General features: G+C 44.3%; 1 protein-coding gene across 1 annotated transcript in view; it reads left to right on the top strand.

The window, feature by feature from the left end:
- The window catches only part of BCAR1 (BCAR1 scaffold protein, Cas family member), a 570,884-nt gene extending 557,823 nt beyond the window's left edge, over positions 1-13,061 (top strand). The window contains exon 7 of the mRNA XM_033941917.1: positions 12,006-13,061. Within this exon, the coding sequence (XP_033797808.1) occupies positions 12,006-12,515 (510 nt within the window). The 3' untranslated portion in view covers positions 12,516-13,061. The remainder of the gene's footprint in view (positions 1-12,005) is intronic.
- Positions 13,062-13,546: the final 485 nt, after the last annotated feature.

Below are 13,546 nucleotides of genomic sequence, written 5' to 3'. Positions count from 1 at the left end.
CACGGGAGCGGACTGCTGGGCACAATTTACCACTGGTCTGACCCAGCAGCGGCAATTCTTATGTTCTTATCTCCGTTTGAGCCCTTACGGGAAACTTCCCTTCTGGATCTTACAGTCAAGACAGTGTTTCTGGTGGTGATTATGGCTGAGTTACAAGCTTTGTCCTGCAGGTAACCATTCCTTATCTTTACAGAAGCAGGGCTCCCCTTGTGCACAGTTCTGTTTTTCTTACTGAAAGTAGTCTCGGCCTTCCATGTCAATCATGAAGTCCATTTGCCCGCTTTTCATCCTACAGGGTCTAAGAAAATGGATAAAGTGTTGCATTTGCTGGATGTCAAGCGAGTGCTTCTCTGATCCTTTAAGTTACCAAGGAGTTTTGCATATCGGATCACCTTTTTATTCTGACCAGTCATGCAAAGAAAGGGAGCCAGCGTCTAAAGCCTCGATTTCTAGATGGATTAAAATCACCATATCCACCATGTATGTGGACTGTAGTAAGCAGCTGTCAAAAACAATGAAAGCACACTCCACTAGAGGAGTCACTACCTCATAGGTATAGACTCGAGCTGCTACTTGGTTTACCCCTCATACCTTTACCAGGTTTTATAGGATGAATGTAGCAGCCAGAAAACACACCACTTTAAGGTCCTCCATTTTAAAGGCAAGGGGAAGGGAATGAGGACTTGTATACCGCTTTTTTGTGGCTTTGGCATTCAAAGGTGACATCCAAAGCTCAGCATGCCCACCCTAAACTCTGAGGACTGCTTTGGTATGACCCTAGTGTTCAGGAACATAGACACATTGCACGAGAAAGAAAGATTAGGTTCTTACTTCGATAATCTTATTTCTTGTAGATGTGTCTAGGGTCCTGAAGCCCCACCCTATCAGTGGGCTTCACCTGCCTTCTGTCTTAAGATCAGTCCAAATTTGGAGAATTCTCTGTCTCTCAGATAGAAACATAGAAACATAATGGCAGATAAAGGCCAAATGGCCCATCTAGTCTGCCCATCTGCAGTAACCATTATCTCTTTCTCTTTCTCTTTCTGAGAGATCCCAGGCCCTCTTGAATTCAGACACAGTCTCTGTCTCCACCACCTTTTCTGTGAGACTGTTCCATTACTGAGATTACTGAGAGGATCTTAAATAATAAAATGCTAGCCGCGCATGCGCACTTACGCCACTTGTTCCCTGATCCCTTTTCTGTCGGGGTGTGGCAGCACTAGTGCGCATGCGCGCTTAGTACGTCACTGGCAGGGATGGAGAGAAGCAGCATTGCTGGGCAAGGGGCTGTCCTCGCCCGCCCCGAGATCAGGGCAATCTCAAGGCCAGTGTCCATGCTAGGGGTAGGGTAGGAAGGAGGGCTTTGAGGCAGGCGACTGTCGGCGGAGAGCAGCCGAATGCAGAAAGCGGAGCGGCCAGGTAAACAAAAAAACAACCAATCGAGTGAGCTGGGCCGCTGAGAAAGCGCGGGAGGCCTGGCCCGGGCTGCAGAAGGGGACAAAGCTGGGGTGGTGAGCCTTCCCTGCGGCTGAAATGGAGCTGGCCCGCCCTCCGTGACAGACCAGAGGAGTCCGAGTCTTTTGCCGCTCAACCCCCCTTCCCTTCCCGAGGACCCAACTACCTTGGCGATTCACGCAGCGTGTGCAGCAGTCTTCACACGCTGCTTCGGGCCCTTCTACTGCCCTGATTTGCTCTGCCGCGTCTCTGCTGATGTCATCAGGGACGTGCCAGAGTAAATCAGGCAGTAGAAGGACCCGAAGCAGCGTGTGAAGACTGCTGCACACGCTGCTTGAATCGCCGGGTAAGTAGTCGGTCTGCGGGAAGGGAAGGGGGGGCAGCAAGGACTCTGGGGAGAACGGCAGACACCGGCCCTGTACTAGCTCCCGTGGACAGGGGGAGCAGGAAAAGGTGCTGATGGACAGGGGGGAGGTAAAATAAAGGGAGAAGGGCTGCTGCTGGATAAGGGGAGCAGTGAAGGGGTGCTGGTGGATACAGGGGAGGTAAAAAGAAGGGAGAATGGACAGGAAAAAGCAGCTAAGGAGACAGAGAGAGAAAGAAATAAAAACAGACACACACATATATTCTAGCACCCGTTAATGTAACGGGCTATAAAGCTAGTATATATATATACTGAGATTATTGAGAGTATATATATATAAGGAAAATAATCAAGAGCATAAATTCTGTTTAAGTCTCTGCATGATAGCAGGACATGTAAGTAGCTATGAGCTCTATAGGACAGTGCTGTGAACAAAGCTGCCCTGTGAACTTCTAAAAGCTAAGTTACTCAGCATTTCATATTCTACTCTTTTCACTGTTTTTCAGCATTATATCTGCTTAATTTCTCTTCTCCTCCCTGTTTCTTACTTAAAAAAAAAACAAAAAAGCACAAAAAAATAAACCCTTCTCTTTCCTCTGTTAAATCTTATTTCCTCTTCCTCTTCATAGTAATAAGGGTAAGACTTTATTAACTCTAATTAAATCCTGGTGCCTGTGGCTCAGGGTGACTAAAGTAGGGAAATTCCTGTTATAAATCCTGTGTTTTAGGGTAGCCATTGATTTGTTATAGAGCCTGCATTTTTGTTTAAAATACTGTTTTAGGGTGGTATAGAGCCTGTATTTCTGACTTACTAGTTTTTAGCTATTGTGTCTGCTGATTAGGTAGAGAAGGGAGGGGCTCTGATTTACTACCAAGGTTAACTACATTATCTTTGGGACAGTGCTGTGAACAAGGCTGCCCTGTGAACTTCTAAAAGCTAAATTACTCAGCATTTCATATTATGCTCTTTTCACTGTTTTTCAGCATTATATCTGCTTAATTTCTCTTCTCCTCCCTGTTTCTTACTTAAAAAAAACAAAAAAAGCACAAAAAAATAAACCCTTCTTTTCCTTTGTTAAATTGTATTTCCTCTTTCCCTTTCCCTTCATAGGAATAAGGGTAAGACTTATAGTCCCACCAACCCCAGGGACCACTTTTTATATATAGAGACCCAAATAATCAGGACTACTCAAATCAAGTCACTTCACAACCAATCAAGATGACCTTTATTCTATGCAATCACTGTGGTGCTTTAATTCCAAGACATACTATTTGGAGGCTTAAGGCTTGCCCCATCTGTCTTCAACTTGCTAGTATTAAGGAGGAGCTCTGCAAACTTAAACAGGAATTGAATACAATTAAAGCAGCTTCCATCACTCCACAAAATCATACAAACTTACCACCTCTACCTCAAAGAATAAAACAGCCCAGGAATAAATGGGTCACAGTAGGCTCAGGAAGACTGTGACATGTAACACAGAAACATCCACCTTCACAAATATTACCTCTACAGAATTCCTTCGCTCCACTAGTGCACTGCAATACTCAACAAAACAGAAGGGAGTTGGGACTGGAACCAATGAAGGTAACTCAAGAGAACAAGCGCACCCTAAGCACAAACAAAAAAGCCAAAAACAGAAAACTATTACAGTTGGGGAATTCCAACATCAGAGGCATTAACCTTGGAACACAAGGCGAGGAGACCAAAATAGTGAAATGTCTTCCAGGATCCTCAGCTACCAGAAGTCCCAGGCAAATACAGACTATAATTAATGAAGAAACTAAGGATTTTAACACTGATGTTGTTATCCATCTGGGAACAAATGACCTGGCCAACAACTCCACACTTGTAGCACAGAAAGCTTTTCAGGAGCTTGGTGAGGACGTGAAACCTTGTGTAAAGACTTTAGCTTTTTCTGAAATACTGCCTGCATATGGAAAGGGAGAGCAAAGAGTGAAAAACACAGAGGACTTTAATAGATGGCTCAAAGCCTGGTGTCATCAAGAAAGCTTCAGGTACATAGGAGGATGGGGAAATACATGGAAGGACAAGAAGCTATATTGCACTGATGGGCTACATATTACTACAGCAGGAAAAAGAAACCTTGCAGAGAAATTTAGACAATATTTATCTAGGCATTTAAACTAGAAGGTGGGGGTGGTGTATGTACGAAGGACAATTATAGAGACCACCCCCGGCAAAAGAAAAGATGTGATAGTAGTAAAGACTGCAACATAAACAATATCAGCAACTCATTTCTTAGTATTGCAACGAAAAGTGAAACGAAACAAAAATCCATACGAAAAAGGAGATTATCGCTGAAAAATAGCTGGAAAGCGATGACCACAAATGCTCGCAGTCTAAGCAACAAAGTTCATGATCTGCAAGCCCTGATGTTAGAGGCAGATCTAGATATTGTCGCTATCACAGAGACATGGTTAAGTGAATCACATGGATGGGATGCAAACATACCGGGATATAATCTTTTTAGGAAGGACAGAGATGGTCAAAAAGGTGGAGGAGTAGCTCTCTATGTAAAGATCAATATCTAAGCGACTGAAATGCAAGGGACCTGGGGAGAGGAAGAAGCGATATGGATCACTCTGAAAAGAGAAGATGGAACGTCTATCTACATGGGTGTAGTCTACAGACCTCCGACTCAATCGCAGCAAATTGATAAGGATCTGATTGTGGATATCCAAAAGTTTGGAAGGAAAGAGGAGGTTCTGCTGTTGGGAGATTTCAACCTGCCGGATGCGGACTGGAATGTTCCGTCTGCGGAATTGGAAAGAAGTAGGGAGATTGTAGATGCCTTTCAAGAGGCTCTGCTTAGACAAATGGTGACGGAACCCACAAGGGAAAAAGCGATATTTGATCTGGTCCTCACAAATGGAGAGAGTATCTCTAATGTTCGAGTGGGTGCTCATCTGGGAAGTAGCGATCATCAAACGGTTTGGTTTGATATAATGGCTAAAGTGGAGAGCAGCCGCACGATACTTAAAGTCCTAGATTTCAAACGTACGGACTTTAATGCAATGGGAGAGTACCTGAAGAAAGAGCTGTAAGGATGGGAGGACATAAGAGAAGTGGAAAGACAGTGGTCTAAGCTGAAAGGAGCGATAAAATGGCTACGGACCTTTATGTGAAGAAAATCAATAAAAACGAGAAAAAGGAAGCCGATATGGTTCTCCAACCTAGTGGCTGAGAAAATAAAGGCGAAAGAGTTGGCATTCGTGAAATATAAACCAAGAAGAGGAGAGCAGAAAGGACTACAGGGTGAAACTGAAAGAAGCCAAGAGATAGATACGTCTGGCGAAAGCATAGGCGGAAGAACAAATGGCTAAAAATGTAAAAAAGGGAGACAAAATTTTTTTCAGATATATTAGTGAAAGGAGGAAGATGAAAAATGGAATTGCTAAGCTAAAAGATGCTGGGAACCAATATGTGGAGAGTGATGAGGAGAAAGCAAATGTGCTAAACAAATACTTCTGGTCTGTGTTCACAGAAGAAAATCCTGGAGAAGGACCGAGATTGTCTGGCAAAATTACACAAGAAAATGGAGTAGATTCTGCGCCGTTCATGGAGGAGAGTGTTTATGAGCAACTTGAAAAACTGAAGGTGGACAAAACGATGGGACCAGACGGGATCCATCCCAGGATACTAAGGGAGCTCAGAGAGGTTCTGGAGAGTCCTATTAAAGACTTGTTCAACAAATCTCTGGAGACGGGAGTGATTCCTGGGGATTGGAAGAGAGCGGATGTGGTCCCTATTCATAAAAGTGGTCACAGGGATGAAGCAGGAAACTACAGGCCGGTGAGCCTCACTTCAGTTGTTGGAAAAATAAAGGAAGTGTTGCTGAAAGAAAGGATAGTGTACTTCCTTGAATCTAATGAGTTACAGGATCTGAGACAACATGGCTTTACAAAAGGTAAATCGTGCCAAACGAACCTGATTGAATTTTTTGATTGGGTGACCAGAGAGCTGGATCAAGGACATATGCTAGATGTAATTTACTTGGATTTCAGGAAAGCCTTTGATACAGTTCCTCATAGGAGGCTATTGAACAAACTTGAAGGGCTGAAGTTAGGACCCAAAGTGGTGAACTGGGTCAGAAACTGGCTGTCAGACAGACGCCAGAGGTTGGTGGTTAATGGAAGTCGCTCGAAGGAAGGAAAGGTGACTAGTGGAGTCCCTCAGGGTTCGTGGCTGGGCCAATCCTGTTCAATATGTTTGTGAGTGACATTGCTGAAGGGTTAGAAGGAAAAGTGTGCCTTTTTGCAGATGATACCAAGATTTGTAACAGAGTAGACACCAAAGAGGGAGTGGAAAATATGAAAAAGGATCTGCAAAAGTTAGAGGAATGGTCTAATGCCTGGCAACTAAAATTCAATGCAAAGAAAAGCAGAGTAATGCATTTGGGGATTAATAATAAGAAGGAACCGTAAATGCTGGGAGGAGAGAAGCTGATATGCACAGACGGGGAGAGGGACTTTGGGGTGATAGTGTCCGAAGATCTAAAGGTGAAAAAACAGTGTGATAAGGCAGTGGCTGCTGCCAGAAGGATGCTGGGCTGTATAAAGAGAGGCGTAGTCAGTAGAAGAAAGAAGGTGTTGATGCCCCTGTATAGGTCATTGATAAGGCCCCACTTGGAGTATTGTGTTCAGTTTTGGAGACCGTATCTGGCGAAGGATGTAAGAAGACTTGAGGCGGTCCAGAGGAGGGCAACGAAAATGATAGGAGGCTTGCGCCAGAAGACGTATGAGGAGAGACTGGAAGCCCTGAATATGTATACCCTAGAACGGGGGTCGGCAACCCGCGGCTCCAGAGCCGCATGCGGCTCTTTTTCACCTTTGCTGCGGCTCCGGTAGTGTGTCACGCGGGCCGGAGTCTTTCAGTGGCTGCGGCGCGCTCCTGAAGAATGGGAGGCGTGGAGGATGACGTGTGATAGAGGTCTGCACGGGGACGCTCCCTGGCCCACGGGGATGAAAACAGACTACCTAAATTCTGGCGATGCAGGCCCCGCCGTGCCGCCGAACCAATCAGCAAGCAAGGCTTTCATCTGTGTACGTGCTGAGCTCACTGCTCAGCATGGCTATTTCCTGCCGCGATGCCGGACTTGTAAGCTGCATGCCTGCATCGCCAGAATTTAGGTAGGCTGTTTTCATCCCCGTGGGAGTCTCTCTCGTGCACTATGGCTCTAAGTCAGGGGTGCCCAACACGTCTATTGCGATCAACCGGTAGTTCAGGAAGGCAACGTGAGTCGATCACAGAGCCCATCCCGGGCTCCGTGATAGACTCGTGTTGCCGTCCCGATCTACTGGGCCTATCAGCCTTCCTCTCCCCGACGTCAAAGACGCCAACGCCGGGCATTAGGCTGTTTTTGTCATTTCAGGGGGGGGGGGAGTGTGGCAGCGGCAGCAGCAGCAGCCTGAAAAAGAAATCATCCTGGCCGGGGTCGGTGTCATGCTCCGGAGCTTCTACAGCCTTCCTATCTCCTTCTCCCTTCTACCTGCTTCCGGCCACACCCCCTGCTCCGCGGCTCTCTTCGGCAACTCAGCAGCAGCGATCGACACAAGCTTCTGACGTCGGGGCCTACCCTCTGCGAATCCCGCTTGTTTCAACTTCTTTTTCCACAAAGGCGAGACTCGTAGAGGGAAGGCCTCGATGTTGGCAGCTTGTCTTGATCACCGCTGCTGACGAGTTGCTGAAGAGAGCCGCGGAGCAGGGGGGTGTTGCCAGGTGCAGGTAGAAGGGAAAGGGCCAGATGCAGGACTCGGTGAGGGAGGAGAAGAGAGAGAAAGAGAGAGGGGAGGGAAACAAAAGGAAATATTTCATACTGGGCTGGGCCGGAGTGGAGGGAGGGTGGAAAGATTCTAGCTACAGGGTGCAGTAACAAAGGAAAAGGGGAGGAAAGCTGAAAATGGAGATAGTGACACAAAGAAGAGAAAGGGTAAGCAGGACCTACTGAATAAGGATAGAGATACAGAGGGGACATGAAGAGGAGGTGCTTATTGGCCCAGTAATGGTGGTGATCTGTGATTTTTAGCAGTACAGTGGTATTGCGGCAGAAACGCCGAACAATTTTCACAAAGGTTGCAGGTAAAGGAAGGGGAAGTGGGCATAGTAAATTTTGGTATGGGGCCCTGTGATTTCTACTTACGTTGCTGTTTTCAACCCCCTGGTAGGCCATCCATGGATAAAGGCAAGAAAAGAAAAATTTCTGAAGAAAACAGAGTGTTTAATGATACGTGGACAGAATCATTTGCATTCTCTACTGACGAGACTGGTTTACCAGTATGCTTAATACGTGGTGAGAAATTAGCAAACCACAAAAAGTCCAATGTTGCAAGACATTTCCAGAATAAACACACAGCCTTTGCTGAAAAATATACAGATGGAGATGAGAGACGAAAAGCTGTTGCAGAACTTATCAGGAAGGTTAATATGAGCAAAAATAATTTCAAGAAGTGGGTGAAGTCTGCAAATACCACAACATATGCTAGTTTTGTGGCCGCTCAGGAAATAGTCAAGCACGGGAAGCCCTTCACCGATGGAGAGTATATAAAAGAAGCATTCATTAATATTTCGGAACATCTATACATGGACGTTAAAAACAAAAATGAAATTGTGCAGAAAATCAAAAACATGCCACTCTCTGCGAAGACTGTCAAAGACAGAACCCTAAAAATGGCAGAAAACATTAGCAAACAGCAAATTCAAGACATTAATTCAGTTATGGCATGCTCCATTGCCTGTGATGAGTCCAAAGATATTGGTGATATTGAACAAATAGCGCTGTTCTGCCGATATGTGAACTCTTTTGGGCCACAGGAAGAACTGATTGAGCTGATACCACTAAAAGACCAAACAAGGGGTGAGGATATCTGTAAGGCTGTCCTGGACTTTTTAACTGCTAAAAAAATAAACACTAACCACCTGGTCTCAGTAGCTACTGATGGGGCACCGAGCATGAGAGGAGCACAGAAGGGCTTTGTGGCTCTACTGCAGAAGGCGTTGGGTAGAAGGCTGCTGTCATTTCATTGCATCCTGCACCAAGAGGCATTGTGTGCTCAAACATTTCCGCCGGAATGCACAAAAGTGATGGATGTGGTCATTCAGATTGTAAATAAGATAATGGCAAAGGGTTTAAACCACCGCCAGTTCCGTTTGTTATTGGATGAGATTGAAAGCAAATATTCTGACCTCCTGCTCCACAACAAGGTCCGGTGGCTGTCCAGAGGCGAGGTGCTAAAACGCTTTGTCACATGTTTGGAAGAAGTAAAAACCTTCCTGGACAGCAAAGAGCTCACCTTTGCTGAGCTGGAACAGCCAGAGTGGCTGGAAAAATTACATTTTATGGTAGACATGACAGCACATCTAAACACGCTAAATACAACCCTTCAGAGGAAAGGAGGCACAGCCCTGCATATGCTGGAGGAGGTTTTGGCATTCGAGCGCAAGTTGACAGTGTTTATCAAAGATTTACAGAGAGGCACACTGTCTCACTTTCCCTCTTTGAGAGAGTTCAAACAAAGTCATGATACAATCAATTTGGAATATTTCAAGTCTGCAATCACCGCAATGCAAAGTTCATTTGAGAAACGATTCTGTGAGTTCAGAGAGGAAAAAACCACATTATCCTTCCCTGTCACTCCCCTGGAGATAGATCCATCCCTATTGAATATGACTGCATTTACAGGTGTAAGTCAACCTGATCTTGAGATGGAATTGGCCGATATAGCCGACAAAGATCTATGGGTGTCCAAGTTCAAATGCTTGACCGCTACTCTTGAGGATGTTGCCCATCAGAAGGCCATTATGGCTCAGAATCATAAATGGACTGATATTGAAAACCTTCCCAAACTGGACAAACTTGTATTCGAAACATGGAATGCCATCCCCAACACTTATATAAACATGAAAAAGTATGCATTTGGAGTGCTGTCGATCTTCGGCTCCACATATGTATGTGAGCAGGTCTTCTCCAACATGAACTATATTAAAAACAAACATCGATCACGCCTCACAGATGACAGCTTGCAAGCCTGTGTGAAAATGAAGGTGACGTCTTACAGCCCTGATGTGCAGACACTGTGCACTGAGGTTCAGGAGCAAAAATCCCATTAACCAGCTAAATAAAATATTTTAATTAGCTATTAATATGCAAAAATATATTTTACATTGTTAAGTGAAAAAGTCCTTTTTTTTCTTCAGATTGACAGCTAACTGCATGATCCTGTATATAGCATTAAGATAAGAAACAATATATGCAGTGTTAGATTTGTTTTATAATGATTTTGCGGCTCCAAGTTTTTTTTCTTTTCGAAAACGGGTCCAAGTGGCTCTTTATGTCTTAAAGGTTGCAGACCCCTGCCCTAGAAGAAAGGAGAGACAGGGGAGATATGATTCAGACGTTCAAATACTTGAAGGGTATTAACTTAGAACAAAATCTTTTCCAGAGAAAGGAAAATGGTAAAACCAGAGGACATAATTTGAGGTTGAGGGGTGGTAGATTCAGGGGCAATGTTAGGAAATTCTACTTTACGGAGAGGGTAGTGGATGCCTGGAATGAACTCCCGAGAGAGGTGGTGGAGAGTAAAACTGTGACTGAGTTCAAAGAAGCGTGGGATGAACACAGAGGATTTAGAATCAAAAAATAATATTAAATATTGAACTAAGGCCAGTACTGGGCAGACTTGCACGGTCTGTGTCTGTATATGGCCGTTTGGTGGAGGATGGGCTGGGGAGGGCTTCAATGGCTGGGAGGGTGTAGATGGGCTGGAGTAAGTCTTAACAGAGATTTCGGCAGTTGGAACCCAAGCACAGTACCGGGTAAAGCTTTGGATTCTTGCCCAGAAATAACTAAGAAGAAAAAATTAAAAAATTTAAATTGAATCAGGTTGGGCAGACTGTATGGACCATTCGGGTCTTTATCTGCCGTCATCTACTATGTTACTATGTTAGTGATGGTTGCTACAGTTTTTATACCTGTTTTGAATGTTTATGTTAATGAACTTGTTTGTTATAGAGCAGAACTGAATTGTAGCCTCGGAGATTTTTCCCCATGTTCCTCCTTCTGGTTATGTCTGATATTTACAGTGCTACATGAATACTTTTGTGCAAACTTCCATTTTTTTTACTGAAAGTAGTCTCTCCCTGGTAAAGAGGAGGTGGCGTTCAAAAGATGATTGACAGCATTCTGCAAGCAACTTGTGGGTTAAGATGCAAAATCTTAGCATTCAAGACCACTAGACACATCTGTAAGAAAGAAGATTATCTAGATAAGAATCTAATCTTTCTACACTGTGCAAAACTTTTGGGAATGCTTGCCCTTGTCCCTCCCATGGCCACGTCCTCTTTTAGGTTGCACAAAAGTGAATTTAGATGCAGTTTATAGAACTGCATGTAAGCAGTTGCATATGCAACTCCAAATAAGTGCCAATTAACGCCAATAATTGGGTGCTAGAAGCCAATTATTGAGTGTTAATGGCTCACTAACTATTTAGTTGCATACACAATTCATGATCATGCCCAAATTTGGACAACCTTTATAGAATATGGGGGTTTGTGTGTGTGGGAGGGGTAGAGGTGATGGTTTATTTCTTTAGAGTCCCTGTTACGATTACGATCTTACCCATTTTTTTTAACTCATAAGAACATAAGAATAACCTTACTGGTAACCAATGGTCCATCAAGCCCTATAGCCCGTTCTCACGTTGGCCAATCCAGGTCACTAGTACCTGGCCAAAACCCAAGGTGTAGCAATATTCCATGCTACCAATACAGGGCAAGCAGTGACTTCCCCCAAGTCTTTCTCAATAACAGACTATGGACTTTTCCTCCAAGAACTTGTCCAAACCTCATGTCTTTTTTTTTTTTCACCATATTTTCTTATATTCCAAGTTTTATTCCTTTCTGTTAAATCTTTGGAGACTTATGTTGCATTGACAATCAGCAGAAACATAAAGGAAAGCAATGATCATTGGAGTATCATAACGAAAATTTATTCAATCCAATCAGACATTCTGAGTTCCTTTTACATAATTCTTTTCAATTTCCATTGCATTGGAAGGAATTAAAAGGGATTTTTATGATTTGGGGGATTGCTACCTTAATTTTTTCACACCTTATGCACATAGCAACTAATTTTAATTGCAGTGCTATCTTTGTTTTTGTTTTTTGAAGCTGAAGCAGTTTGAACTACTGGAGCAGGAAGTGACACAGCCCATCGACCATGACCTTTTGAACTGGATACCACCCGAACACTATATACAGACACGCAGCACACTGGGCATCTCAGATCGTCAGCTGCTTCTCTTTTATTTGGAGCAGTGTGAGGCCAGTGTCACCACATTGAACAATGCTATTGATGCTTTCTATACCTCCATCAGTACCAACCAGCCTCCCAAGATCTTTGTGGCCCATAGCAAGTTTGTAATCCTCAGTGCCCACAAGTTGGTATTCATTGGGGACACCCTGTCCCGCCAGGCAAAGGCCCAGGACATCCGCAGCAAGGTCACACATTACAGCAATCTGCTGTGTGAGATGCTGAAGGGGATTGTGGTGACCACAAAGACTGCAGCCCTTCAGTACCCCTCCCCTTCTGCGGCCAGAGACATGGTAGACAGAGTTAATGACCTCAGTAACAGCACAAAACAATTCAGAATGGCACTGGGTCAGATGGCTGCTATGTGAAGGCCATATCCTTGGTTCACCATCAACCAGAAGAAATATTTTGCTATTAAACTGTGTAAGGGCTATGCCCTCTTGCCCAGTAATTACCAGGAGAGAACCTTTACTATTCAACCATGTAAGGGCCATGCCCTCATGCCCTTTCCAACCAGGAGAGAATCTTCCCTATTAAACTGTGTAGGGGCCATGCCCTCTTGCCCAGTGACCATTAGAAAATAAGCCTAGCTATTAACCATGTAAGGGCCATGTTTTTATGCTCAACAGCAAACAAGAGAGAATCTTAGTTGTTAAACCATATGAGGAGCTTTCAAATAATTTTAATACCATTTGAGAGAGTTTGTGAAATAAAACCATGTAAATTCTGTATTCTCTCACACCGAAGAACAAAAGCAAAAACTGCAGTACTGGTGTACAAGATGCCAACACTGCTTATTCCAGTTGTTATCCATCAGGTTTCTTTATATATGATACACTTTAGGACCCCTGAGGAAGGAGTATTTCTTCAAAACATGGACCGTGTCGGGTCCCGTTCATCAACCCTTTTGGATACAAACAGTTTTATGATTATATTTGACTAGTCTTATAGCCCGTTACATTAACGGGTGCTAGAATATATGTGTGTGTGTCTCTCTTTATTTATTTCTCTCTCTCTCCTTAGCCGTTTTCTTTCTTTCTTTCTGTCTTTCTTTTTCCTTGGCTGTCCATCACCACCCCTTGCCTGCTCCCCCTGTCCATTCTCCCTTCCTTTTACCTCCCCTGTGTCCATCACCACCCCTTCACTGCTCTCCTTATGCAGCAGCAGCCTTTCTCCCTTTGTTTTACCTCCCCCCTGTCCAGCAACACCTCTTTCCTTCTCCCCATGTCCAACATTAGGCCTCCGTTCCTTTTTATTCACACACACCCTGTCCATCAGCACCTCTTTCCTTCTCCCCCTGTCCAGCAGTAGGCGTCCCTTCCTTTTTCTCCCCCCTCCTCCTTCTTATGCCTATGATACACTTACCTTGCTCTGCCCCTGATCAGAGGTTCCCGACAGC

Source organism: Geotrypetes seraphini, chromosome 4 (genome assembly GCF_902459505.1).
Source record: "Geotrypetes seraphini chromosome 4, aGeoSer1.1, whole genome shotgun sequence".
In the NCBI taxonomy this organism is placed as follows: Eukaryota; Metazoa; Chordata; class Amphibia; order Gymnophiona; family Dermophiidae; genus Geotrypetes; species Geotrypetes seraphini.
The sequence above is the reverse complement of the archived record's forward strand: the minus strand, read 5'-3'. Positions and strand labels throughout refer to the sequence as shown.